Raw genomic sequence first — 24,424 nt, forward strand, 5'->3', positions numbered from 1 at the left:
ATTATATACGTCTTTTTATATTTACCGTCTTTCTTTAATGGAGCCTCCCAGGTAAAGTATTTCACATAATTGTAAGTCAATTTCAGTCATAACTGAAGTGACAACAAACATCTTGAAAAGTGTTAAAATTAGTCTGTAGGTCAAAGTGTAAGACAGCGAATACGTAGGGAGAAAAGTTACACGTGTGTTGAGTGACTGTCAAAATATTTCAAGCTTCAAATATATTAGATTGTTAAAAAAAAAAGCAACTAATAAAGCAACAGAAAACTATAATTGACACATTTCACGTATGTACCTTAAAGACCAGAGCCCTTTGTGTAGTGAAGCAGTGCTGCAGGAAGAGGGCGCTCTGGTTGCCTGCCATGCTGTGGAGAAGCACTCTCAGCACTCCACCCAGAACACTTTCCTTTAGCTCTGATGCCACCACAGTCTGACAGAGGACAAACAGAGAGAAACATCAAATTACAGTTAGGCAATTCTACATAAAATGAACAGTACTGTGTGTGGTGATAATGATTGCTTTACCTTGACTACAATCTCCAGTGTGTCCAGTACTATCAGAGAAGCCTCAGTAGCTAAGTTTCCATCCACCACAGAGTCCTGCTCCACCTCAGCTTTAGTCCTGTAAGAGGTGTCATTTTACAACCATCACTATAACATGTAGGCACTATTTAGATGATGAGACAGCACAGAATGCAATGTTCATAATTTGAATTATAATCCAGAAATCTATCAGTAATTTAATTAATGTGAACATACTTGTCGACTCTGTCTGTATTTTGTCTCCAGTGAGTGACATTCTTCCTCCACCTAACATTCTCCTGGCTGCCGTAGGGACTCCTTTCTGGCAGAGAAAACAAATTACAATTTCCATGAACACAAGTTTATAAAGACCTTAAATAAAAAAAGTGACCGACTCACACACATTACTGGCTACTCTCATGCTACTTACCTCTGCAGCGGCGGACCATCTCCTGACGAGCCCCAATGGTGCCCAGTATTGCCTCCTCCAGTCGGGCCTTCATGTCCTGAGACTTTTTAAATGTCAGGCTATTGATTCTCTCCAGAGCCTTTTTCCCCTACAACAACCATCAAACATCACAGGACAGGGACAAACAACGACAACAGGGAAAAACAAGATTATTTGGTCAAACAAATTCCACTTTACCACGTATAAACAGCATGACATAACAAAACATGACCATAATTCAGAACACAAACACTTCAGAAAAACAAAACTACAGCACACTGCACTATTGATAAATCAAGGCAGGCTGTTGAGGAAAAACTCAGAGAAGCACAACTCATTTCACATAAGTGAAGAAGATTCAGGAGACTTTGGTGAATTACACAGAAGCATTTAATGAACACTCAATTGAGGAGAATTTAGGATCACACAGTACAGTGTGGGTGCCATCCCAACTTCTGAAGTTCCTGTCTTCCTGAAGGTTTTATTTGAACTCCTGCTGGAGGCATTACGTTTAGTTGAACCTTGCAGGCACCTAAAAAACAGATGCTAATGCCTAGTTCGGCCTATTTCTCTGGGAAGTATGCAAAAGTGTGGTACAACTCAGATAGCATGAGTTTGTAAGCTGGAAATTCCATCACACAGGCAACTTTCTTGAAACAACTACTGTCATAGTATCTGTAATGGTGGTCTGGCACGTCCAAATTAAACAACTGTAAATTGGTTTTGACTCCTATTGGGTGTATGAGTAATGAAAGACTCTAATAGTAGTGACACTGCCTGGTTATTGTACCTTGTATTCAAAGCAGGAGACACAGAGATGGAGCAGATCCAACAGGCGGTTGATTTGCAGTACAGACAAATCAAAAACCCAGCGTTCCATGAGAGCAGCATCTGCATTCTTCAGCACCCACAAGAAACTCACCAGGAGAGTCCTGCTGCACTCAGCAGACAGAGAGCTGGACTGGCGCCCAGCCTGGTGAAGACAAACACAAACACTCAGTGCCAGTCTTTTAATCTGCTACAGTACAAAAAGTCTGTCTACAGAAAAGGACAGAAAGACACCTATAGGCTAAGAGGAGCAGTTGTAATTCCAAAAAAAATAACATGGGAAAAATGCAAATGCTTTTTGACTAAGCGTTATGAGTGATCATCTGTTAAAATAAGGCAGCAGCCTCCCACACAGAGGCCGATCTGTGACCCGTCAGTCTGTAGGGCCCGAGGAACAGCCTGACCTCTGCTGCTATCACTCACCACTGTGGGCAGAGCAAACGGGTTGGCTTTGACATGCGGTAAAGGAGAGCCAGCAATCGCCATGGCAACAGACTGACTGATAGTGTTGCCGCTGTCTGGGTCAGCATCATCGGCGTGGGCTGAGGCATGGCGAACCCGAGCAAGCGAGGAGTCTAGAAAGAAATTAGAAAAGCACTCTCAGGTGCAATAATACTGGAAATAAAACCAATTTGCAAATGAAATAAATGTGCGGAGGAGGTGGCTAGCCATAACAATATCAGTGGGTTGCATATATGTTGTGCTTACCAGAGAAGTCGTGGAGCTGATGCAACGTCTCCATGACGATGGGGATGAGGGGCAGATAGAGCTGAGCGACGTGGGCTCTGACCTGAGGGTCAGTGTAACGAGGGTCTGCATCATGGCTGCACAGCAGGGAGTGAAGCGCACTAATGGCCTTTTTATGAAGGAAGAAAACCCTATGGGGGAAAAAAAGTATATACTGTATTTAATTTTGAGTTAAGATCAAACTGATGATCCCTATGGGGAAACTGAATAAAACTCCTGATTTTTGCAGCTAGTAAGAGCCTACCCTTCTCCATCAGGATCAAGTATGAGAGAGAGCTCAGTAAGCAGCAGGCCAGACAGGAAGTGCTGCTGGCGGAAAGGGACGGAGAGCTCAAACATGGTGGCCACACCCTGGTCTTGCACCATACTGGAAAACGCTGAACTCTGTGGATGTGGATACAACAACCGATAGGAGGGTGAGATAGAAGATGATGAAAATAGAATAAGAGTATCTTAAATCAGTTAAATCGTATGTTCCGGCCTGCTCAAGTACCTGTGAGGTGGTGGAGGAGGTGGAGGGGGAGGGGGAGGCTGGAGGGCTGAGAGTGGAGCACGGCAGGTTGAGGATGACGTAGTGCTCGTGGCTGCAGACAATACGAGTGAAGTCCACCCTCAGGGCAATCAGAGAGCTTGGGTTCTGCGCTGTGTGAAGCTTGTTGGCAATCTGTTTAACACACGTTTGTTTGAGATAGAAAAAGCTCTTTTAAAATATGCGTGGGGAGCATTGGGATTTACAGTGTTTTTTATTAAAGAACTGGGAAAGAAGCAATAGACACCTGTTTGTAGTAGGAGCGGATGAGGTTGAACACAAAGCCCCGGTCTATGAGAGACAGAAGGTCATTCAGGAAGAAGGCCAGACTACTATTCAACCTCTCCACAAGCTCCACATCCTGAGAGAGAGGGAGATATTCATAGGGAGAGAGAGAGGACAGGAATGAGCAAAAGAGTACACATGATTAGATAAAAGGGAAGATCTCAAAGATATTAAGATATCTTTGAGATATCAAAAGGAAAACAGACTTTTTCTGGTCACTGGGTTATTTAAATCAATGACACCGATAAAGATCAAGCATTGTGTAAGAAATAAGGCAACTTTCTATTGGACAAAAACTTTAAAACAACCTCTGACCATCTTTAATTATATTATACTTTCTTCATTGAAAACAACTGTCCACAGTTTATTTGTTGAATTGCTTGCAGTGTGGATTGTGGGCTGTATACCTTGTGGTATCGATTGGCAATGTCTGCACTGATGGCACACACAAGTGCAGCGATGTCGTCCACAAAGCGGTCTGGAAAACGCTGACGCCTGGCAATGTCCAATTTCGAGGTCAGGAATAAATGATGGGTCATGCTCTTTGTCTAGAGGAGAGGGCAAATAGTAAGAAAAATAATCACTTAATGAAAATATTAGCTATCGTGGTATAATAATGGTTCCTACAGAATGTGTGTTTTGAGGCTTGTTTTTGTAGTATTCCCTTTAGACTCTTAAGAAAGTGGTATAACATTAATATCAATGTACAAAGAAATACTCACCATAAGCTGGAAGAAAAACCAAGCCTGCTGCAGCGCTGCTTCCCTCACTGTGCTGGTGCTGACCACCCACTGCAATGCAAGCTCCTCATGGAGCAGCTACACATGGACCAACACAGAGCTAATTTAAGCTTACATGAACAAATCATTTTAGAAACTACAGTGGTGCTCATACGTTTATGAACCCATGCTAAAGTTGACTAAAAAGAGTAATAAAAAAATCATCTTTTGGAAATTGATCTTAATGCCTTAATTAAAAATTAGAGATTGGCATTTCCATAAAATCATATCTCAATCATCTCTTTATCAGGATGCATAGTATTCAGGATACTATGCAAGTTCCCTTGGTCTTTGGAATTAAAATAGCCCCACATCATCACATACCCTTCACCATACCTAGAGATTGGCATGGTTTTATTTCAGTTAGCCTAATAGCTGGTTTGATTTGTATTGAGAGATGATTTTATGGAAAGTACCCCATGCCAATCTCTAGGTATGGTGAAGGGTATGTGATGATGTGAGGCTATTTCCAGGCTAATTCCAAAGGCAGAGGGAACTTTATCAGGATGCATAGTATCCTGGATCCACGAAATAACTGGCCTTTAAAAATAAAAATCTGCCTGCCTCTATGGGTGATTTAACATAGGGGTGTACTGACTTATGCCCCCTGTATTTTAAGGAAGAACATTTATTTATTTACGATACATTATTCATTCACAAAGAAAATTGGTGTCCTTAAAGGTTGGATTTTTCGGATAATTCTTTTAATTAAGGCATTAAGATCAATTTCCAAAAGATGATTTTTTTTATTCCTCTTTTTAGTCAACTTTAGCATGGGTTCATAAACTTATGAGCACCACTGTATATGAGCTATTAAGATTTAAGTGGTGCATGTTTATTTTTTTCACAAGATATGAGCTGTAACTGTGGTTTGTAAAAGATAAATGCAATTGTTTTATAGTTACGGAATTCCATCCCTAATTCAGGTTAAACAACCAGAATGAAACACTTTATTAAATGATTTATCAAGTAATGATCTAGTAAGTTCTAAAGTGATAGTAAAGAAACATTAAACTAATTCATTTAATTCATCAGTAAATCTGCTACAGATTGAGTCCTGCAATTTTCAGTCAAAAAAACTCTGAAATGTCAGTGTATCAACAAAAAACATTCACACCAACTTACAGAAAGACGCAATTGTTAAAATGTCATGAATGGTGATGAATGTTCATGACACGGAAAGTTGATGAATGCCAGGACATCAAAATGTGTTAGTTTGTTATGAAGAATGTCACTTTTACAGTTTGTTATAGTAGATGTCAGTTTTACCTTCTTGGTAATCTGCCTTGGGGGAACTGAAAACAAGGCCACGCTGTCCAGAAAGGCAGACATGCGATTGCAGCTGCGGTCGTTTGCCTGACATGGAGTGGTGGTGAGGTGAACACACAGATGAGGACAAAGTGATGTGAAAATGAATGAATGGAAATGGATGGGTGACCAGAGAACTCTCTATGAACTCTGATGATCGCTAGCCTAGTAAGAAGTCTGACGAGCCCCAGGCAGAGATTATGTCTCTCAAACACAACAGGTGTAGTCTGTTAGTCGGCGGTGAGAGGATGAATTGTGAACGACAGACAAGATGCAAATAGGTGTGACAGGTAGGACATGGCTAGCAAAGTGAGAGGAAATGACCCACGAGAGTTGATCAGAGATGGTTCAGGATGGAGGTGGTGAGGAGGTGAAGGTGAGGAGGAGGAAGAGGAGGAGGGATTTGGCACCTGCTTGAGCTCACAGCTGGAGTTGGGGTTTCGGCGTAGCACAGATCTGGAGCCCCCGGGGGCATAAGCAGAGTTTACCCAGGAGTGGGAGCGGTCAATACCCTGCCATAAGCCACCAGAGACACACACACACAAAACACATACACAAACACACAGTGCGGCAAGAGGCAAGGGCACAGTGAGTAAAAGGGAAGGTAATTACCACACAATATTATATTTTTGAAGGATAAAACTGGGAAGAAACAAATAAGGGGCATGGAGTGTAGAAAAGTGAAGCTTGAATCAGCAAAGATAGCAGGAGAGGAAAGAACAGAGGAAGGGCTGGAGGTACTGAATGAAACACAAGGGACAGAGGCACCAAGCATAATTGCACATAAGCAGCATCATTAACTGTTGGCATAGTTATCAGTCAACCTGAGCTTATTGAATCTGCTGTTAGGAGCCGAGACATAACAGACTGATATTGGATAAGCAGAAAGTAGGAATATGTCACAAGGGGTTCCATAAAAACACCGACGTGATCATTTTTTGTGCTGCCGCTTCTCTTTTTAATCTACCAGGAATATAAACGGAGTACACGATGGAGATTCATTATTTAAAAACGACCTTTAATGCTAGACAAAATTAAATATAAGACAATTTGCAAATGAAATTAATGCATACAATAAACACCTATAAGAACACAAATAAGAGCAAATACATTACAGATTTCTCACAAAACACAATATCAAGAAATGCATTATTTTAAGAACTCTAAAACTGAATATAAAGTATTCAACTGCTCTCGTGACTTTCAAGATGATTTTAAGGCTTTTCCAGAACTTCCACACAAGTATAACCCATTTCGAAAGACGGGTGCAGCTCACCTTGCTTCCTATGATCCTCTGTACCTCTTCGTCAGGAGAAATTGGAGTGCTAGCCAGGTCCGGGTTGGAGTTGCTGATACTCTTTGAGCGGGACAGGTGGAGGCTGCTTGGGCGGGCTGTTGCTCTCGATAAGGTGGCGTACTGCATAGACATCTCGTAGGACTGTGTGCCAGCTACTCATGGAGATGGACGAATAGAAAGGTCACATTACTGTAGCAAGTCAACAGCCATTTCCCCAATCAAATGTCTGCCCGTGGTCCAGTAAAAGGCGCACTTACTTCTTCTCAGATACAGACTGTACAGTTCAGATTGGTAACTCACCTGTCGAGGGTACTGCAGGTTCGGCTGTTGGCAGGCGGAAGCAGTAGTGGATGTAGGACAGCAGCAGGTTGTTGCGGCCGTGCTGGTCCTGGATCCCCTCCAGGTTCTTGTGGATCTGGTTGACCAATAAAGCCATAGCTTCAAAAGCAGCCCGGCCCAGGTTCACTGTGGATAAATTAAGAGTGAGAGCAGCAAGAGGCAGAACTTAAAACTAGGGCTGGGGGAAAAACATGCATAATTGTAGACTGTATAAATATACATACACTTCACAAATTAACCATCATGCGTGTCCATACCAGAACCTTAACACAATTTGATTTATTTAGCAAGCAAGAAAACACCAGACAAAAATTTACAAAAACAAATAAAACACCAGGTAAAATAAACAAAGAAAACAGACAGGTCACAAATGTACACGTTACCTAAATGCCTGTCTGAACAGATGGGTTTTTAGCTGCTTTTTAAAAGAGTCCAGAGTCACTTAAGCTTATTGGAAGAGCATTCCACAGCTTAGAAGCTACCGACTGAAAGGCACGGCCTCCTCAAAAGGAGTGAGGTACACTCAAAAAACACTGAGCAGAGGACCTGAGAGCTCGGCATGTGGTGTAGGGATGCAAAAGGTCCATGATGTACTGTGGAGACTGGCCATTAAGGGCTCTGTAAGTAAGCACACATTGGCTTTTGCCGCTCTATCCGCTGGCCACTCCCCCTCTCACAATGCACACTGACCAGAGAGAGAGAGAGAGGGGTTACAGCCTTTGACACTTTTCCTGCTATTGTATGAAGTTGCTGTGAGCTGGCAGAACATAACATAGCATCATTTCGGAGATTATTCCTTCACAGCGCTGTGTAATGCGAGAAAATCTCAGAGTTGAACCGGGCAGACACAGCAGTTTTCATCAGACTCACCCTGGGCCGGATTAATTAAGTCTACTGCTAATTTACAACACTAATAACATTACCGTCGCCAAAATACCCCTGCAAATCTCTCTCTCGCGCTCTCTCTCTCTCTCTCTCTCTCTCTCTCTCCAAACGGTCCAGTTCTGGTGGTTGATGAACATAGATATGTGCTGATTAGCTCTCATAACGGGCCAGGTGGGTAGCACACTGCCATGAGTCCATGACACTAATGTCTGATTACTCCACACTGTCATTTTGATATTTTGTGATTACATTCTGAATCTGCCCCGTTCTCTGTCAGGTAAATATAGTAGTAGGCTACAATGTCATCCTCTGATGTAGACGTGGCCTACACTGTAAGTCAGTAGTAGTCTATACAGTGGAGTTGCATATTAAGTGGTTTAGGGTCCTTCTGTAAGTCATTTTGGGGGTACAATTTGGTTTTGAAGAATTCTACAAGCAGCAATACCACAGGCCAAGCAATCGCCCATTCCAAACAGACACATTTTCAACGGGCTCTGTACTAGTCTGACATAAATTCACCTACAGAGACTGAAAAAGTCCCATCTGTGAGATAGGAAGAAAACCACTCCATCACAGTCCCTGAAATGCCCAGGTGATTAAGCCTCTCGATAAGAATATGGTGGAAAACCGTAAGGTCCAATAGAACCAAGACTGAACAATCTCCGGCATCTGCAGCCATCAACACATCATTTGAGACCTTAAGGAGAGCTGTTTCTGTGGAATACAGCTTGAGGAAACCTGATTGAAATGTATGAATCACCCTGTGTAGTTCAAGTATTTGAACAAGTTGCTTTTCGACAACTTTTTTCTAAAACTTTTGAAAAGAAAGGGAGTTGGAAATAGGCCTGTAGTTATCTAGCAAGGAGGGGTCCAGGTTTGGTTTCTTTAACAAAGGATAAACAACTGCCTGCTTAAAATAACTGGGGACACATCCTGATAAAAGAGAGTGTGTTATAATGTTGATTGTACATGGGCCGATGGAATGAAGGACTTTTAAAAATAATGAGGTTGGTAGAATGTCAAGTTATATAAACAGGTATGAAAGTGGCACCTAGCATATCTGAAGCCCTGTCTTGTGTGTCACTGAAGTTGAAAATAATAAAGATTTGGATGTACTGTAAAGTGCATATAGTAAATGAAACAGTTTTGTTGCCCAAAATTAATTAATTTTAGTAATTATTAATCATCACCACGTTATCTACTCAAATTATCCGAATTAGCATTTTAGCCTTGTTCTGAGAAGTGCACTTCAAATCTCAAATAGTGGTACTTTAGAACTCACTTACCAATTTGGCCCGCGATGACCGGTGGGTAGATGATGAGCTGAATGAGCTTGTTGAGCAGCTGGTGCAGGAACCTGACACAGGTATCTAGCAGAGCCCCTCTCAGTGCAGCCATGCAGGCCTTCAACTCCCCCTCCATGTTTGCCTCCGTTATTATGACATCCTTCAGGCGGAAGGGGAAGGAGTACTCTTCCAGAACATATACTAGAGTAAAGAACTTATCCAGATGGGGGTCCTAGAGTTAACAATAGAATAAATATTAAATATCACTTGAACTGGGTGAATTTTAACTTGGCAGAAATTTGAAAATCGGTTGAAAATCCAATAGATTTTTTAGACAAGATCAAGGGTCTCTGTGATTTTCCGAATATAAAATGTTACATTACATGCATGCACTGCTGATAGTATATGTAGGCCTTCAGACATGTAATGCACTAGTACACAGTAAAGATGTGGTTAAAAAAAAACTTGATATCTCAAATGCCTATGTATATACGCTCCAGTTAGTTTTGTTTTCTCTCCAGACAAAGACTATGGGCATTTTCATTCACAATAGATGGAAACTATGGATGCTATTAGTTAAAATGTATTACAATTTCAGAACCAGGAGTTTTAAAAGGTGGGATTATAAAGAGCACATTTGTGTACCTGAGTATGAACCGAAGAGGCTGCCGTCACCTCAACATTGAACACTCCTTTGTGATTATCCACCCACTTCATGCCTGGCAGCTGAACCTGCCGCAGAGTGACATCCAACTCATTTAACACTCAGTCCCATCACAAAGGAGTAGGTAATGACATGGCAAACGGAAATAAACACAATCTCTTTAAAACACACTCACGTCCGGGGTGAGTACAGAGTAGCTAGGTGGGGGCTTTTCCACCGAGACAGGCAAACTGAAGGAGCCGGTGCGTAGTCGGCCGTGCTGCATCAGAGGGATCCACTGCAGGCAGAAGAAGAGACACACGATCGCTCACCCATGGCAAGGCAACAGAAGGAGCTATCAAACAAGTGAGTGTGTGGGCGGAAGTATTAAATGTGGGCCAGCGAAAGGCATGTACTCACGGTGTAGCCCACAGGGGCCTCCAGAGGAGTATTCTGTTTGGGCTGGCAGCTGATGTGGTAAAAGGTAAACAGCAGATGGTGGTTGTCTGTCAGATTGGCGGGAATCTTCATCTTGATCTCCTCATAGAACTCAGGAGACCTTTTTGAGCAAGAGTTGAACATAAGTTTTAAGGAAGACAAAAGTTAGACAGACTCACAGGTCAACAGTGAGGATCAACAGGTGATTGAGCCTTACTTGTTATGGTAGATGATGGGAGTGTATGCATCTTGCATGAACTCAGGACAACTCGATTTCCCAAAGATGACCTGGTCAAAGGACAGAGTATAAATGTAGTTGTTCCATGACACATACAAAGACGTCCTTTGAAATAATCATCCTCACCATAGTCTTGTCTATTAACTATTTTCAAACCTTTCAGATCCCCTCCAGAGATTGCGACATATACTGTAATACTACGCTTGGAATAAAGATTTGTGTCTGATATGGTCCAGATATGGAAATATTGGTCTTTTCAAAGGATTAACTGCTGGACAGACAGCCTTCTAGTGACAAACTCAGTACATAGATCATTTTGCACAGTAAAGGTCAAACGTCCAAGCGAGGTAAAATGAGCAAAAAAACATTTCTGAGAGGGGGGCTGTAAAAAAAAAAAAAAGTTGGCAATCATCGATATTAATCTTACCTAATAAAAATCTCCCAGTAACCTGAATATGCAAAATGAATAGGCCTATTTTTTTTACTTTGTACATCATCTGCAAAGGTAAAATTAACAGTTTACATGGGGAAATCATTTTAAATTGATACTTATTGCACACCTGTAGGTTTAGGTGGCTGTAAAAGACTGCAACACCCAAGCAGTGTATTTAACAAAGTTTTGGCAAAATTAAGTGCATGGAATATACTAAGCATATGGACAACAGAGGAGAAATGGATCATGTTGGAGAAGTAGTTTGAGAAGTTTCTATGGATGTTTTGACACCCTTTCTGCCACCACTGTCTGCCTTGTTATCCATAAATGGGAAAACTACAAATCTTAGCCTTCCAAGTATACCATTTAACCTTTTGATATTCAAAAATAGTTAGTTAAAACATGAAATATCATTACATGTACAGTAAATAGATGTCCCTTCCCTCTGTGCTCAAACAATATGCCCCTTGAAGAAGTTCACTCTTCAAAGCAGACATCAGATATTATTTCACTGCCTCAAGCGGTTCTTTGTGACTGGAGTTTTATTTTCCTCAGAACATCGCAGTCACTTATTATATTTAACTGTGACTCACCGGCAAAGCTTGACTGGGGTCCTCTGCTGCCATGAACTGAACCTTCACAGCAATGTTCCTCACTGAGCCCTGCCGACTACTGAAGTTCAGACTTTGTGGGTAAACATAGAGCAAGTTCCTGAAAGGCAAAATTATGCAAGGCAGAGAATCAGAAAGATGAAAAGGACAGAATAAAAAAAACCGAAAAACCATCGTGAAAGAAAAAGTTTGTTGGTTAATTGTACTTAAATGACAATCACATAATAATATTGTCGTAGGGAGGCAGTTTCACACCACGGTGTCAGATTATGTTCCTGACAACCTACAAAAGCATTTAATAATCTTATTCTCAGAAAAAAAAGATAAGTGTCATGTGTGCACATGGGAAAAGTGTGATCCAGTATTGGACTGGTGAAAGTCACCTTAACTGCTGTCCAAATCAAACAATAGAGGTTATTTGTTCATATTTTGAAACAGCTGAGTTTATCCACGTCAAGAGGCAATGATCTTTGAAATAACATTAACTGTGCAGATTATATGATACTGCTCATACATTTTCTTTATCAAACACAAGAGTGTTACATACATTGTTATGTGGTTCTCATGCGTTTGTGACCGAAATGACAAAAATGAGTCTCTCAGGGGTTAAACTTCAAGGCAGGGTCACTGAGACTAAGGTCACGGACAAGACCTGTGATCGAACCACAGCTGAGCTAATGTTTTACCATGGTATTGCATGTACATCCAATATAAGGCACACTGACCAGACTCCAAATTCATCATTCACTGGTTATTCTGATGATGCTGAGGTCTGCAAAGCTGTGATAGACAAATAGGCATTTTATAGCCTTATTTCCTCTTTTTTAATACTTAACATTAAGCAAGTTTACTCCTTAACTGGCTGAATTACTGAAAAAGAAATCACAAACTTGTGAACAACTGAACAACTTTTGAAACAGACAACTAGACTACAGTTGTAAGCGACTGGTATAATGAAGATGACCTGGGGCCTGTGCCTGCTTTGTTTGGCCGGGGGTTTAAGAGCAGTCCATGCAGGTCCCGTCAGGAAGACCGGCAAGATGGCAGACAAGGCAGTGCCACAGGAAGAAGTCAACGTGCTCATGTTTGGTGTCATACAGTTCAGCGAATCCCTTAACTATGTTTACGAAACCACTGAGGCAAAGATAGCTAAAGTCAGCCAGACTTTGAGGAGCCATGAGGGGACTCTCCAAAAGCTGGGGAGGCAGACTGAACAGGCTGCAGAAGTGGAGAAGCAGATTAAGGAAGTGATACAGTTGCTACAGGTAAGAAAACAGAAATATGTAAACAATGGGTTTCCTATGTGCTGTTGAATGGTTGAGTTATTACAAAAAATATATATAATCAAATTGCAGATCTAAAAAGGCACAAGATGCAGGAGTAGAGGAAGATAGAGGCAGTATGTAAAGTATGTTTGTCAGCTCTCAAGAGAACAAACTGTTGAACGATCATGCTTGGGCATCTCACTCTTCTTCTTTTGTAAGACCCACCATCATCATGTGATTTTAAAATTTATTTTCTTGATGTATACGGATTAATGTAACTCTTTCATCTGAGATATAAGAGTGAGTGTTATTAAAAAGCTGCATGTCACAGTGTGGGACAGGCAGCTGGCAGCTGCACTGGGATCTTAGTTAGGGGGAAGAGAATAATATGTGCAGATGCTCTTTTGACAGGCCCAGATGGCTAAGCAACAGGCTCAGACCAAGACGACTAAAGACTGGCTGGCCAGCATGGAGCAGGAAGTGGTGGAGTTGAAAACAAAAGTGAAGAAGTTGGAGATGTATCTCAACACCAACATCAGCATCAAAGAGCTGAAGGTAACAGACAACTGAAAATCTCTCTGTAGTTACTACTTACAGATAGAAGAAACAACCTCACACCAGCCTGCCAATATTCACTTTTGTTTAATGCAAAAGCATGAGGCAACTTGACATTTTTGAACACCAGTCTCTGATTTCTTACAGTAAATAGTTTACTTTAACTTCATTCCTGTTTTTAGGAGAGAACAAAGGAGCAATCCAACATCTTACAGGGCTTACAGCATCTGACCCAGTTGCAAAAAGAGAATGTTGAGAGTCAGAATGAGCAGCTCTCCAAACTGCAGACAATGGTAATTCACATTCAAAACATGTAGTTTTGAACTTTTGATGTTTTCTTTTAAATAAATTCACCGTTTTATTTTCTTCTTCCAGAGTGAAACTATGACATAGTTGTTTTAAGATTCACCGCTGAGGTCTCCCAGTCTACGCAGATCTCAACTATGTAACGTCACTCCCTTCAAACCCTGCAATGTGTGCCATAGATCTACTCTATGGACAGAAAATATTTTTATTAGTACTCTTAGGATTATGTCCTTGTTGTAGCAACTCTCATCTCTGTACTTAGTAAACTTTTTTTTTTTAAGAGCCATTCAAATAAAGTCGTTAAATTATTTAGGATTTTGTTTCTGCATCTTGTGTTATTTGTAAGTACATCAAAAAAATGTATCGAAGAAATGTTTTATATATTGAAAAAATGTTTTATATAATCTACAAAATAATGAAAAAAAAAATTCTATTAGAAATTCTGAACCTGCTGTCCTCTTTGCTTGAAAATACAGACCAAAGTGAAGGAAGAACAACTCTGTAAAAAAAATCAATATCCAAACAAACACAGTAAGCCATGCATGCAATGAAGGGGTGAATGTATATTTGTTCTATGGGTCAACGTATAGAGTGTGTATCTGTGATAGGTAAACACTCACCTGTAGGTGGTGTGCGGTGTGTATACGTAGCGAGCAGGGAACTCCAACACGTCTTTGGTTGGGCGAACACGCAGGTCAGGGTAAGGCTTCACATGAAGCAGCTCTGGTGACAGACAGTAATGAGGCGAGTCCGGAGCTGGAGAGATGTCAATCTTCAACTGGGCTGAGGGACAAAATAAGTCATGAAGACAAAACAAGATAGAAAAACTGTTCATCACAAATCATCCAAAAACCTTTCCACATGAACTCAGACAATTTCACATAAATATTAACCTGTGACAGGCCTTAGTCGTCGTAGAACAGAGGACGGTCTGCGCATATCTGCCAGATACTTGTAGAGGTCCTCATCACTCAGTCTGTCCCCCTCCTTCATGTACACAAACAGAAGAGCAGAGTTTGTATTGGGCTTACACGCCTCATTATAATATAGTTATAATAGCTGCCACTTCTGTACACTTCTCTACAGTACTGTACTATAATGTTAACTACTCATAAAATTATTTGTGGTTGAAACATTTGAGTACATGTTTTTGGGGGGATAGTGCATGTAATAATCTGCATTTGATCTTATCACACTAATAGAACTGAAACAATATATAACATCAAAATCATGGCTTTTACTGGAAAAACTACATAGGTTGTCTAAGATATAAAATCTGGACTTAATTTCTTATGAAATTATTAGTACTAGTTAACTCTTCACCTTTTTACCATTACAGTGACAATACTCCGCTTTATCAATAAAATTATATGTAACTTGACTATTAACTATTTGACTAATTTCACATTAAATCATACATCACAGTCAGGATAACTATAACATTAATTATTAAATGAGTCATAAAACAGAGTCTGACCTGTTTGAAGAAGTTGGTGACAGTCAATGTTGCTGGACGGAAAGCGGCGAAGTTACACATGTCATCCCCAACACTCATCCGCTCAAACCCCTTTTTCTTTCTCTCATTCCATGTTCCATGACCTTTTCGCTCTGGCAGGAAGACAAATCATATAATATTAGAGAGACATGTGCATGAATGTTACTTATACAATATTTTTTGTCAGTGTAACTAGTTAAATGCTCTGTGTATGTGCATGTGTGACACTGTATTAAATTGAGAAAGTTTTTGCAATCAGCAATACCAGAGTCAGAGTCAGGGTCCGACCGATCCAGACCTCCCACACTGCTGACGATGTTGAGAAGGTGAATGGCCGTCCAGGCAAAAGGCATGCGAAAAAGGCCAAGACGACTACATGACTGCTCTGCCTGTTGACGCAGCTTCTCCAGCTTCTCCTTGTGCTGAAGCGGGACAAAGAGCAGACAAGACTAGGTCAAATCCTAGTATATGGCTGGACTGTGTATGGTCAATGTGCTTGATTGTGGCCAAATTGTTACAGGGATAGTCAGCGCTGGTGTCTATAATGTGAATATAGGATATTAAATGTTAATCTGTAATGGTCCCAGTAATATTTGTTGGTTGTGTACTGAAGTAGCATATCACATGGTAAACATACGTATGGTAAAGATAAATAATTGAGGGCTGCTTTTCAATGTAATCATGGTATTTTCCAGAAGTTATTGTTCTGGGTTACTCATCACAGCCTCAAATGATGGTCTAACATGATGAGCTCCGACCAATGGTGGAACTTCATCACTCGGTGACAGAGCGACAGAGATTGAATCTTAGTTCTCTTTAATAGTTCCTCGCTTGAACAGGATACACGAGACCAGCCTTCCCGGAAGCCATGCAGCTGAAAGCCGTTGCAAACTCCGCCCATACAGCTGACAAATGAGGTTGACAAAGACAAAATGTGACGCTTCAGAGGAAAAGACGTCTTATCCCTCTAAAAACAATTCACACTTCAAACATGTCCTTGTTTCCTCTGTCCTTGCAGGATTTCATTGCATCTCTCCCATGCTTCCTCTGTGGGACAGACTAAGACGTGAGGAAGGGAAGCAAGTGAAGGAACTGTGGATGCAATTTAAGGGAACTGGGATTCAGCCAGAGTGACAGAGTTTTGAGGTTGTAAGGCTGGCTATGGCCCTGCCAGACCACGGTCCAGCCAATAAATCAAAAGGTAAAGAATGGCTTAATATAGCTGCAGTGGCCAACACAGTTTACCTGCCAAAGAGGATGGTAAATATTGCAGCTACCTAGACAGAATTGAGTAATGCTTATGACTAGACATTAAAAGGGTCCCACGTGCATGCAGGCCCTGATCGTTGCAACAGTTTAAAACACGTTTTTGGCTCCATTACCTTGGAGGAATCTGACTCTTTCATGACCATGTAGGGTTCACAGCATTCTCCAATGTCTCCTTGTTGGAGGACTTTCTCGAGCTGAAACACATATAACTATTGTTAAACAATAAAGCACATCTTTTATCACATATTAATATTTGACTTATACTAATACATAACAAGTGTATGCCATTAACATTAAGTCAGATTCTTCTGTGTAAAAGTGGGTTCTCTCCATACCTTAATGACCAAAAAGATATCGGCGGAAGGGTATGTGATGGAGAAAATGGCAGAACGGGCCAGTGTGGAAATGGCTACATGGGGTGTGTGGGGTTTAAGCAGCCCTTTCATCTGATCCGAGTTCAGGTCAAAGTAAAAATTCTCAGAGATCTGTTGGGGGGAAGATTGAGATAAGCGGGAAACAGCAGAGGGAGGGGAAGGAAAGATGATAATGGGAATGCACGTCAAGGGATTTTAATTCAGTTTTGACTCAATGAGCTAAACCGCAAGACCACTTAGACCTTTTTGAGACAAGGAAGATTTGATTAGTTAAGTATGAGCTCAGCATTACGTAAGCGGTTTCACAGAGTGTAAGTCATTGGAAGAATACTCATTGTATCAAATAAGAAATGATCTGCTGGAACAAAATATATACCTTTTTCTTTTCCTTGACGTCATACAGGGCAAGTGTGCCAAATATGGGCTCAATTTCTATTTCAAACCTGAAAAACATACAAAATATAGTCTGCAAATATGGAGAGCAGGTATCGCAGGTGTTTCTAAAAATTGTGGGAGTGTGTGAAGACGTAAATGTCAGCAGTTATATTCCAAATTTTACTTACTTCAGAGACAGACACTTGACCATAATCCTCTGGCCACAGTGTTCCTTGGGCACTTCAGGGACAGAGCATCTCTCTACTGCTTCATCCTGCCACACACACATAAAAGCCATGTACAATACACACAGCAGCATAACATTTACACAGATGTCATGGCAACGTAGCGGCAGAGGAAGCGACAGTGTGTACACAGATATAAAGGAAGAAGGATGAAGCGAAAGAAGGAGAACATAGAGAAAAGAAAAGCTAACAGTTCTGTAGAAGTGGCTGGGTTTGCAGACATGATGGACATTCACTTTAAGGGAACACTCATTAATGTTACTCTGAGCTGAACAAATACAACTACATTCAAGAACATTTCCAAACTAGCAGAACCACTGGTTGTAGTTTAAAGTATAGATCGCTGAGATTAAGTTACAATCAAACTGTGTTAACATGCACATTACAGTTAGTAGTAGTTAGTTACCAGATGAAGGTTTAGACAATGCCCTCACTTATTAAACGTGTGGCCTTAGCTGTGTGATGTAGTGCCACTGTCCATTTTCCTCTTACTTAGCCTATTATACTGAATAAAAAGAAAAATAATTTCTGAGCTACAAGAAACCCCTCATTAACTTTGTAAAGCTTAAGAAACTATTATTTCATAGAAACTAGGTAATCAAGAGACATGACAAATACTTTTATATGATAAAGTCACAGGTTTATTACTTTAACATAGCCTGTTCCACAACAGAGGCAGATACAGGACGGGTTAAAGTGCTCATATTATGCTCATTTTCAGGTTCATAATTGTATTTAGAGGTTATATCAGAATAGGTTTACATGGTTTCATTTTCAAAAAACACCATATTTGTGTTGTACTGCACATTGCTGCAGCTCCTCTTTTCACCCTGTGTGTTGAGCTCTCTCTTTTAGCTACAGAGTGAGGCATCGCACTTCTATTACATCTTTGTTGGGAGTCGCACATGCGCAGTAGCTAGGTAAGGACTACAAGCCAGTCAGAAGCAGAGTATGAGGGCGTGTCACGTTAGCAGCTAGGCTAGCATTAAAACATGTGTTACAAAGTGACGCACGTTCGTCATGGAAGTAAAGGCTGGACTACAATAGAGCTGTTTGGAGCAGTTTGTGAACAGTGTTTTCTGTTGGAGATGGTAAGTCCCTTCGGGGTGGATTTGGGGCTTTTCACTTTGTAAACCTATAACATGCACACAAAAGATATATAACACAATAAAGGAAAGGGAAACAACCAAAAAGCATAATATGATAACTTTAAAGAGGAACTATGCCGTTTTTTTAAGTTTAATTTACCTTAACTGAACAGCTTCGGAGTCATTGGAATGGTTATATGACTTTTTTCGGGTTGAATGGTGGTCGTCTCACTTCCCCCTAGCGCCTGTGAGCTGAAAAACCACCCTTGCAACTTTTGGCCAGGTCTCGCAATGTAACAAATTGCTTCAGGCACTGCACACATATACGCCCCCATCCAGGAACCGGCTAACAAGGTAGCGATGGAGTTTTTCGCACTATCGTCATGGCTGAGCCGGCAAAAAAGAAGCAGAAAGCTAGGAAAGAATTGTCGGAGGAACAGAGAAAGAGGAAACGGCAGACTGACCGAGCAAGTTTTTACAGTGTTGCCAAATATCTATTCCGAAGCTGTATAGAGAAACATGTGAGCAAAAAGCGAGAAAACAGAGAAGAAATTGCCATAGCATATGCAATGCATAGCGCCCATTTAATACGAACCTCATCAGGGGGAGAGTACAGGCCCAACAGGTCACTGTGGCGCCCCTGCAGGCGTGCCTCAGTATTGCGCCGGTCCATGTCCTCTGCGGCTGTGCGTTCCAGCACAGACGGCAGGAGTGCGTCTGGGGAGGAATTCTTCAGGTCAAATATACTGGAGGCCCAGCTGCCTCGAGGAGTCTCATCGAGGCTGACTGACCGCCGCTTTGCGTCATCCTGCAGAGTGAGACGAAGCAAAGATGACAGCTTTAAGTGCTCACTGCAGATGTTTTAGAAACAACATGCTACAGATCCAATTACCTTATTACCCATTTAATATGACTCATATGGAGACTGTGTAATGGATAATGGACAAGCTATATCCATTTATACATTACTCATTCTCCATACGATCAACTCGCTGAGCAGAATACAACTCATACTGCCTTCCCAATCAAAATGAGACACACACTTCATTGGCTGGCCATTTGTCCAAATCACTTTTTCCAGGAATAAATGTTGGAAGTTTCAGTAGCGTGATAAAGCCTCGATGCTTTTACTCTTGGCAACACTGTATGTACAGCAGATCAATAAAGTGTGTTTAATGAACCTAAAATTACGGATTGGTCACTCGAGATAACGAGTCCTTTAAACATCACCATCAGCTACCTGGTCGTCCTGGCGCTCAGCAGCAGCAACCTCGTCCAGTTCAAAGGTCTGTTTGACCAGCCCTCGCTGCCTCTCCCTCTGTCGCTCAGAGTTGTGAGGGGTGTATGCGGTGCTGTAGCGCTGATATCTACGGGAAATCAGAAAAAAAAGAAGGTTTTCCCAGTGATAATGTAGTATCGGTCGATCACGTGAACAGGGAAAAGTGGTGCACATCATTAAACAATAGATGTAGGTTAATTCAGCTGGTACCACAACTGACAGCACTTACTTTCTTTGAATGACGAGCCAGTCATCTGTGTAGACTGCCAAGGCATCTCTCACTCTGGGATCCAGGGAGCTGCATAGAAAAACACATTAATAATTGAGCAAAGCATGCTTTTAATATTTATGTTCATTCAGTGTCACAAAGAGAAAGCCTTTGTTCCTATCTGTGGTGATGTTTGTCCTCCATTACAGTAATATTATTCTACTGTGTGTGTGTGTGTGTGTGTGTGTGTGTGTGTGTGTGTGTGTGGTAGTGTAAAGACCATAGAGGTGTGTGTGTTACAGTACGAGGGATGTGTTGGCCATTAGCAGTTGGACTCACTCCTCCTCCTCCTCAGGCAGTGGGGGCTCCAGTGTAATGCACTCTTTTTCCAGCGGTAGGAGTTCCAGGTCATCATGGGGGAACTCCATTAGCTGTCTGAGCGGGCCGGGCTCCACCCCAGGAGCATGACTGCTCACATACTCCTCAAAGTCCACCGGCTCAACCACCTCCGTCAGGGGCAACTGTCAATCAACGTGAGACTATTATGTACCAATAACTATGACATGGCCATAATGACAGATCCTAATCTGATCAGAAAGATTTACAAGATGCCATAAAAGGAGGCAGGATGTGATTAGGATAGAACAATATGGGGTATTTGACATTTATACATGATACAAAACACAAGAAATGGATGCAAATAAAACAGAGGTATTCACTGCAAAAACAATATTTTTCTTTAGTGGGCTTATAAATATGTATATGAAAATATCAATACATAAATAATAATAAAGTTTATGGGCACTTCTCACTAAACTCAGTGTCAAAAAATTGTATTTAGATGACTTCTTGCACATTGTACATGTACATGTTCACAAAATGATAACAGTAAATAAAAGTTCAATGTTGTATTTGAATGGTGTTTCAGTTTTCAGATCTCAATTCTTCTAATCCCGACGCACTTACGTTTGTTTACGTTACAGCTAACAAGTCTGCCACAGACAATACTGCTAGCAGTATGTAAAACCACTACTTTTTTTTTTTTTTTTAAAAGATTATTTTTTTGGGCCATTTTAGGCCTTTATTTTTATAGGACAGCTTAGACTTGAAAGGGGAGAGAGAGGGGGAATGACATGCAGCAAAGGCCCGCAGGTCGGGGAGTGAACCTCTATATATGGGCGCTCTATCAGATGAGCTATCCAGGCGCCCAAACCACTAAGTGTTTATATACATTATAGTTTAACACATTGTCTCAGCAATATTACCCTAAACCCCATTTTTGCTCATCTCCTTTGCTCTTATGGAGCACATCTAGACGACACTGAGTTAACAGTCTCTATTCCACAACCTATGTCTGCTTTCTGGTTCACAGCAAAGTCCATAGAGTATTCATACATTTCTGATGGACTAATTCAAAATTCCATCATCATGCTTTTAACATGACAACAGACATTTTCCAAAACTCAGCGTTTTATTTAACTACCCTTACTCTGTTTTGGGTAAGCACCCATGCAGAAACCTTGCCTCGTTGGTAAACAACACAGGTGAGCAAGAGCAGGTATATCATGTTTCAAACCACCTCCTTTCACGCCTGCTGTCAACACTAATTAAAACTACACTCATCTGCACTCTTTCTATCTAAAGGTAAACCTAATTCCCAAAGTTACACCCATCAACTTCTGACGTTGCTAACTGGAGCTATAAACCTGCTGGCTTGAAACTCGGGCAGATTAAACATAGGGTGACTCACAGGGTGGTGTGCGCCTCCTCGTTTCTTGGTCAGCTGAGGAGAGCCATAGTCTCTGGACACTTGTTTTCTGACCTCTGCAGCAACCGTCCTGAGCAAGGTAAAGATATCAAGGATTTGTCAACTGGTAAACAGAGAACAAAAGCACAAATTTACAGACATAAACACTAGCTGTAAAAAATCCTATTAATGGTCAAGTTGTGTGGTGTTCAAGATAAATAAAATATAGTGACTGATTTGCATAATGCATAAATCTCATTACTAAAAACCACTGTAAAAGAAACTAGACAATTAGGCTTATCTTACAATACTGCATAAATAAAATGATTTTTAAATTGATAGTGCACATTTAAACTTTTCAGATTTCTTTAAAACTCTAGATGCAACAAAACAGAAGTTTTCATCTTCTGGTACTATTAGAGATGCTGAAGGCCAGCAGCTGTTCTGAATAGGGACTCAAGCAGATCGCACGAGCGGTGGCGAGCTGGCTCCAGGGAGCAGGCACAGAGCCAGAGCTCTGTCTATGGCCATTATGGACTAACGACAAATGGGATGCTTAAAGAGAAACAAAGCATGGGGAAAAAAACAATCCTCTCACAGACAGTCAGCAGCTGTCCCTCTAGAACCACAACATTTCTTTTTCTCTCATATCACACAGCTGCAAAGGCTTCAACATTTCCCAAACCATGGTCCTCATAATTACATAGCTACAGTTCATGCCTTCATTCCATCAATACACATGGACTGTAAGGCAGAGAAGAAGACCTAGACCTCTACTCCAATCTCCAAGATGTAGCAAGACTTCCTGATAACAGTATTCTTTGGAATCAGCCTTTTCCACATGGATAACTTTTATGAGTGCTATACCCTCAAAATATGAGGAAACTGTTTTTGCTGCCTTCAATTTAAAACAGGAAAAAGGAAAGCTATCGACTGCAGGGGCAATAGCCAAAACACCCCTTCCCACCCTTTCCTGCATCCGGCACTAGACAATGGACTGGGTCCCACTTAGAAGAGGACAGACAGGACTTGGGAAATGCAGTGGGAGACTGTATGATGGAGCTAATATCTCAACAGGATATGTTATTGACGATTAACAGGCATTTAAACAAAGTGACAGGCTACCAATAGTGCAATACTACTCAAAATAAAACAACCTTGTGATGGAGCTTGGTCCAAAGTTAATACTAACCACTGTACTGATATGATATTAGGAAGGTTTTCACAAGGGTGAGAAAATATCCACTTGCAGGTCAATGATAATTATCTGTCATCCTGTTTGTTTTCTGGAGAAGCTATCTGGTATTGCAAGGATAATCGGTTTCTTGGTTGAATGAACTGTGATGACAGGGTGATTTGGTGCACAACCCTGGACAAAATCAAAGTTTGGAGGAGCCCCATTTATAAAAGAAAAAATATCTATTGCAGCAAACAGGGAGGCACTTGGCTGCAAATACTTCCAGATACCAAGTGTGAAAGCATGCTATTCAAAGAGTCAGTTGACAGATGTGACATGCCTTTAAGGTTTCTCCTGGAATCTGATTAATATGTATCTAGAATAATAACACATACTAGATTTCCAGTCCATACCTTTTCACGAGGAGGGAAAACCAGTTTACAACATGTGGAAACAGGTTGCTACAATAATGCTGCAAGGCGTTCACACGACACAAAAACAAAACATCATGATACATGTTTCTTGGAACCATTGTGTAATGTGTAAAGCATTCCCATCGGTGTACCTATGTTTTAATACTGACCATTGAGAAATCTGAGACTTTAGATTAGCCCTCAGCTTCACAATGTTATTCTTAAGTAGCCTTAAGTAGCTCAATCACTGTTGATGACAATGCTTTTACGATGCTACGTTAACGTACATAAAACCGGCTATTAAACTCTTCAAAGTGTCAGAGCCCATTTATGAGAGCGCAAACTGCTTCAATAAACATTAGTTTAATTCCAGGAATGTACAGTTGTGTTTATACTGACCGGTTTATGGTCAGTGATACCTTTCAAATCCTAGCATACTGGCTATTATGTGCAGAATGTCCAGCAGGTCACTCTCACGCACTGCGAGCGGCACAAACGTTAGCTGTTAAACAATAACTTCTGTTACTGTCTCACCGGTTGATTTTATGAGCAAACGCCCTCCTTTCGCTCGCTGTAGATGTCATTTCTTATCCCCATGCAAAGAAGCTCTTCGAAGTCAAATTGAAAGTACTCTCCCTCTCCTGTGCCTTGGCTAAAAGTCCCGTCTTGTGAGGGGATGCGGACTTTCAGACCGCTTCCTTCTCCACGCTAGGACTGGGCATGGATCCCTCCTTGTTCCTCCTAGCGGCTGGGAGCTGAACCGTGGCCGTAAGCGTCAAGACCGCCATGATATACGTACTACATCCTGTAAAAAAATCAAAATAAGATACTGAATAAAATTCGCTTTGATTACGATTTTTTAAATTAACCTGTACGCAACAATATCAATAGTTTTGTAGAATATATATTCAGATTCTACTTTTACGGGGATGTAGCCATTTTTAAAGCGTATAAATGTGTTTGAATGTCACAGCGCCTCGGAAGTCAGTATTTCACTTCCGGTCTTACAATA

The 24,424-nt window shown here is 41.1% G+C and overlaps 2 protein-coding genes across 4 annotated transcripts in view; one reads left to right on the top strand and one right to left on the bottom strand.

Annotated features, from left to right (window-relative positions):
- dock6 (dedicator of cytokinesis 6) overlaps positions 1 to 24,148 on the bottom strand; it is a 32,089-nt gene extending 7,941 nt beyond the window's left edge. The window contains exons 1-36 of one of the 3 annotated variants that reach the window (XM_078268691.1): positions 23,947 to 24,148; positions 21,826 to 21,913; positions 20,415 to 20,596; positions 20,097 to 20,165; positions 19,829 to 19,955; positions 19,184 to 19,396; positions 17,444 to 17,529; positions 17,257 to 17,323; positions 16,842 to 16,991; positions 16,620 to 16,700; positions 15,503 to 15,659; positions 15,220 to 15,350; positions 14,636 to 14,729; positions 14,363 to 14,525; positions 11,599 to 11,716; positions 10,552 to 10,622; positions 10,317 to 10,455; positions 10,093 to 10,194; positions 9,899 to 9,985; positions 9,254 to 9,485; positions 7,044 to 7,208; positions 6,723 to 6,895; positions 5,857 to 5,958; positions 5,408 to 5,494; positions 4,082 to 4,177; positions 3,767 to 3,907; positions 3,322 to 3,435; positions 3,039 to 3,209; positions 2,790 to 2,929; positions 2,507 to 2,676; positions 2,222 to 2,373; positions 1,761 to 1,943; positions 953 to 1,079; positions 760 to 844; positions 526 to 622; positions 296 to 430 (exon numbers count right to left, since the gene is read on the bottom strand). In XM_078268691.1, the coding sequence (XP_078124817.1) occupies positions 296 to 430; positions 526 to 622; positions 760 to 844; positions 953 to 1,079; positions 1,761 to 1,943; positions 2,222 to 2,373; positions 2,507 to 2,676; positions 2,790 to 2,929; positions 3,039 to 3,209; positions 3,322 to 3,435; positions 3,767 to 3,907; positions 4,082 to 4,177; positions 5,408 to 5,494; positions 5,857 to 5,958; positions 6,723 to 6,895; positions 7,044 to 7,208; positions 9,254 to 9,485; positions 9,899 to 9,985; positions 10,093 to 10,194; positions 10,317 to 10,455; positions 10,552 to 10,622; positions 11,599 to 11,716; positions 14,363 to 14,525; positions 14,636 to 14,729; positions 15,220 to 15,350; positions 15,503 to 15,659; positions 16,620 to 16,700; positions 16,842 to 16,991; positions 17,257 to 17,323; positions 17,444 to 17,529; positions 19,184 to 19,396; positions 19,829 to 19,955; positions 20,097 to 20,165; positions 20,415 to 20,596; positions 21,826 to 21,913; positions 23,947 to 23,996 (4,545 nt within the window). In that variant the 5' untranslated portion in view covers positions 23,997 to 24,148. The remainder of the gene's footprint in view (positions 1 to 295; positions 431 to 525; positions 623 to 759; positions 845 to 952; positions 1,080 to 1,760; positions 1,944 to 2,221; positions 2,374 to 2,506; positions 2,677 to 2,789; positions 2,930 to 3,038; positions 3,210 to 3,321; positions 3,436 to 3,766; positions 3,908 to 4,081; positions 4,178 to 5,407; positions 5,495 to 5,856; positions 5,959 to 6,722; positions 6,896 to 7,043; positions 7,209 to 9,253; positions 9,486 to 9,898; positions 9,986 to 10,092; positions 10,195 to 10,316; positions 10,456 to 10,551; positions 10,623 to 11,598; positions 11,717 to 14,362; positions 14,526 to 14,635; positions 14,730 to 15,219; positions 15,351 to 15,502; positions 15,660 to 16,619; positions 16,701 to 16,841; positions 16,992 to 17,256; positions 17,324 to 17,443; positions 17,530 to 19,183; positions 19,397 to 19,828; positions 19,956 to 20,096; positions 20,166 to 20,414; positions 20,597 to 21,825; positions 21,914 to 23,946) is intronic. The other 2 variants (XM_078268690.1, XM_078268689.1) reach the window with 2 other exon arrangements.
- angptl8 (angiopoietin like 8) lies at positions 12,576 to 14,057 on the top strand. Its single transcript, XM_078268692.1, has 4 exons — positions 12,576 to 12,881; positions 13,293 to 13,436; positions 13,619 to 13,729; positions 13,812 to 14,057. Exons 1-4 carry the CDS (start codon positions 12,576 to 12,578, stop codon positions 13,827 to 13,829), a joined length of 579 nt encoding a protein of 192 aa, XP_078124818.1. The 3' UTR covers positions 13,830 to 14,057.
- Positions 24,149 to 24,424: the final 276 nt, after the last annotated feature.

This window comes from Sander vitreus, chromosome 15, assembly GCF_031162955.1.
Source record: "Sander vitreus isolate 19-12246 chromosome 15, sanVit1, whole genome shotgun sequence".
NCBI lineage: Eukaryota > Metazoa > Chordata > Actinopteri > Perciformes > Percidae > Sander > Sander vitreus.

What these genes read in the sequence shown, in the direction of transcription:
- angptl8 (XM_078268692.1), top strand. Translation starts at nt 12,576, where the DNA reads ATGACCTGGGGCCTGTGCCTGCTTTGTTTGGCCGGGGGTTTAAGAGCA. An exon ending in AAGTGATACAGTTGCTACAG is followed by an intron (nt 12,882 to 13,292) that starts GTAAGAAAACAG and finishes CTCTTTTGACAG; the next exon opens with GCCCAGATGGCTAAGCAACA. An exon ending in TCAGCATCAAAGAGCTGAAG is followed by an intron (nt 13,437 to 13,618) that starts GTAACAGACAAC and finishes TCCTGTTTTTAG; the next exon opens with GAGAGAACAAAGGAGCAATC.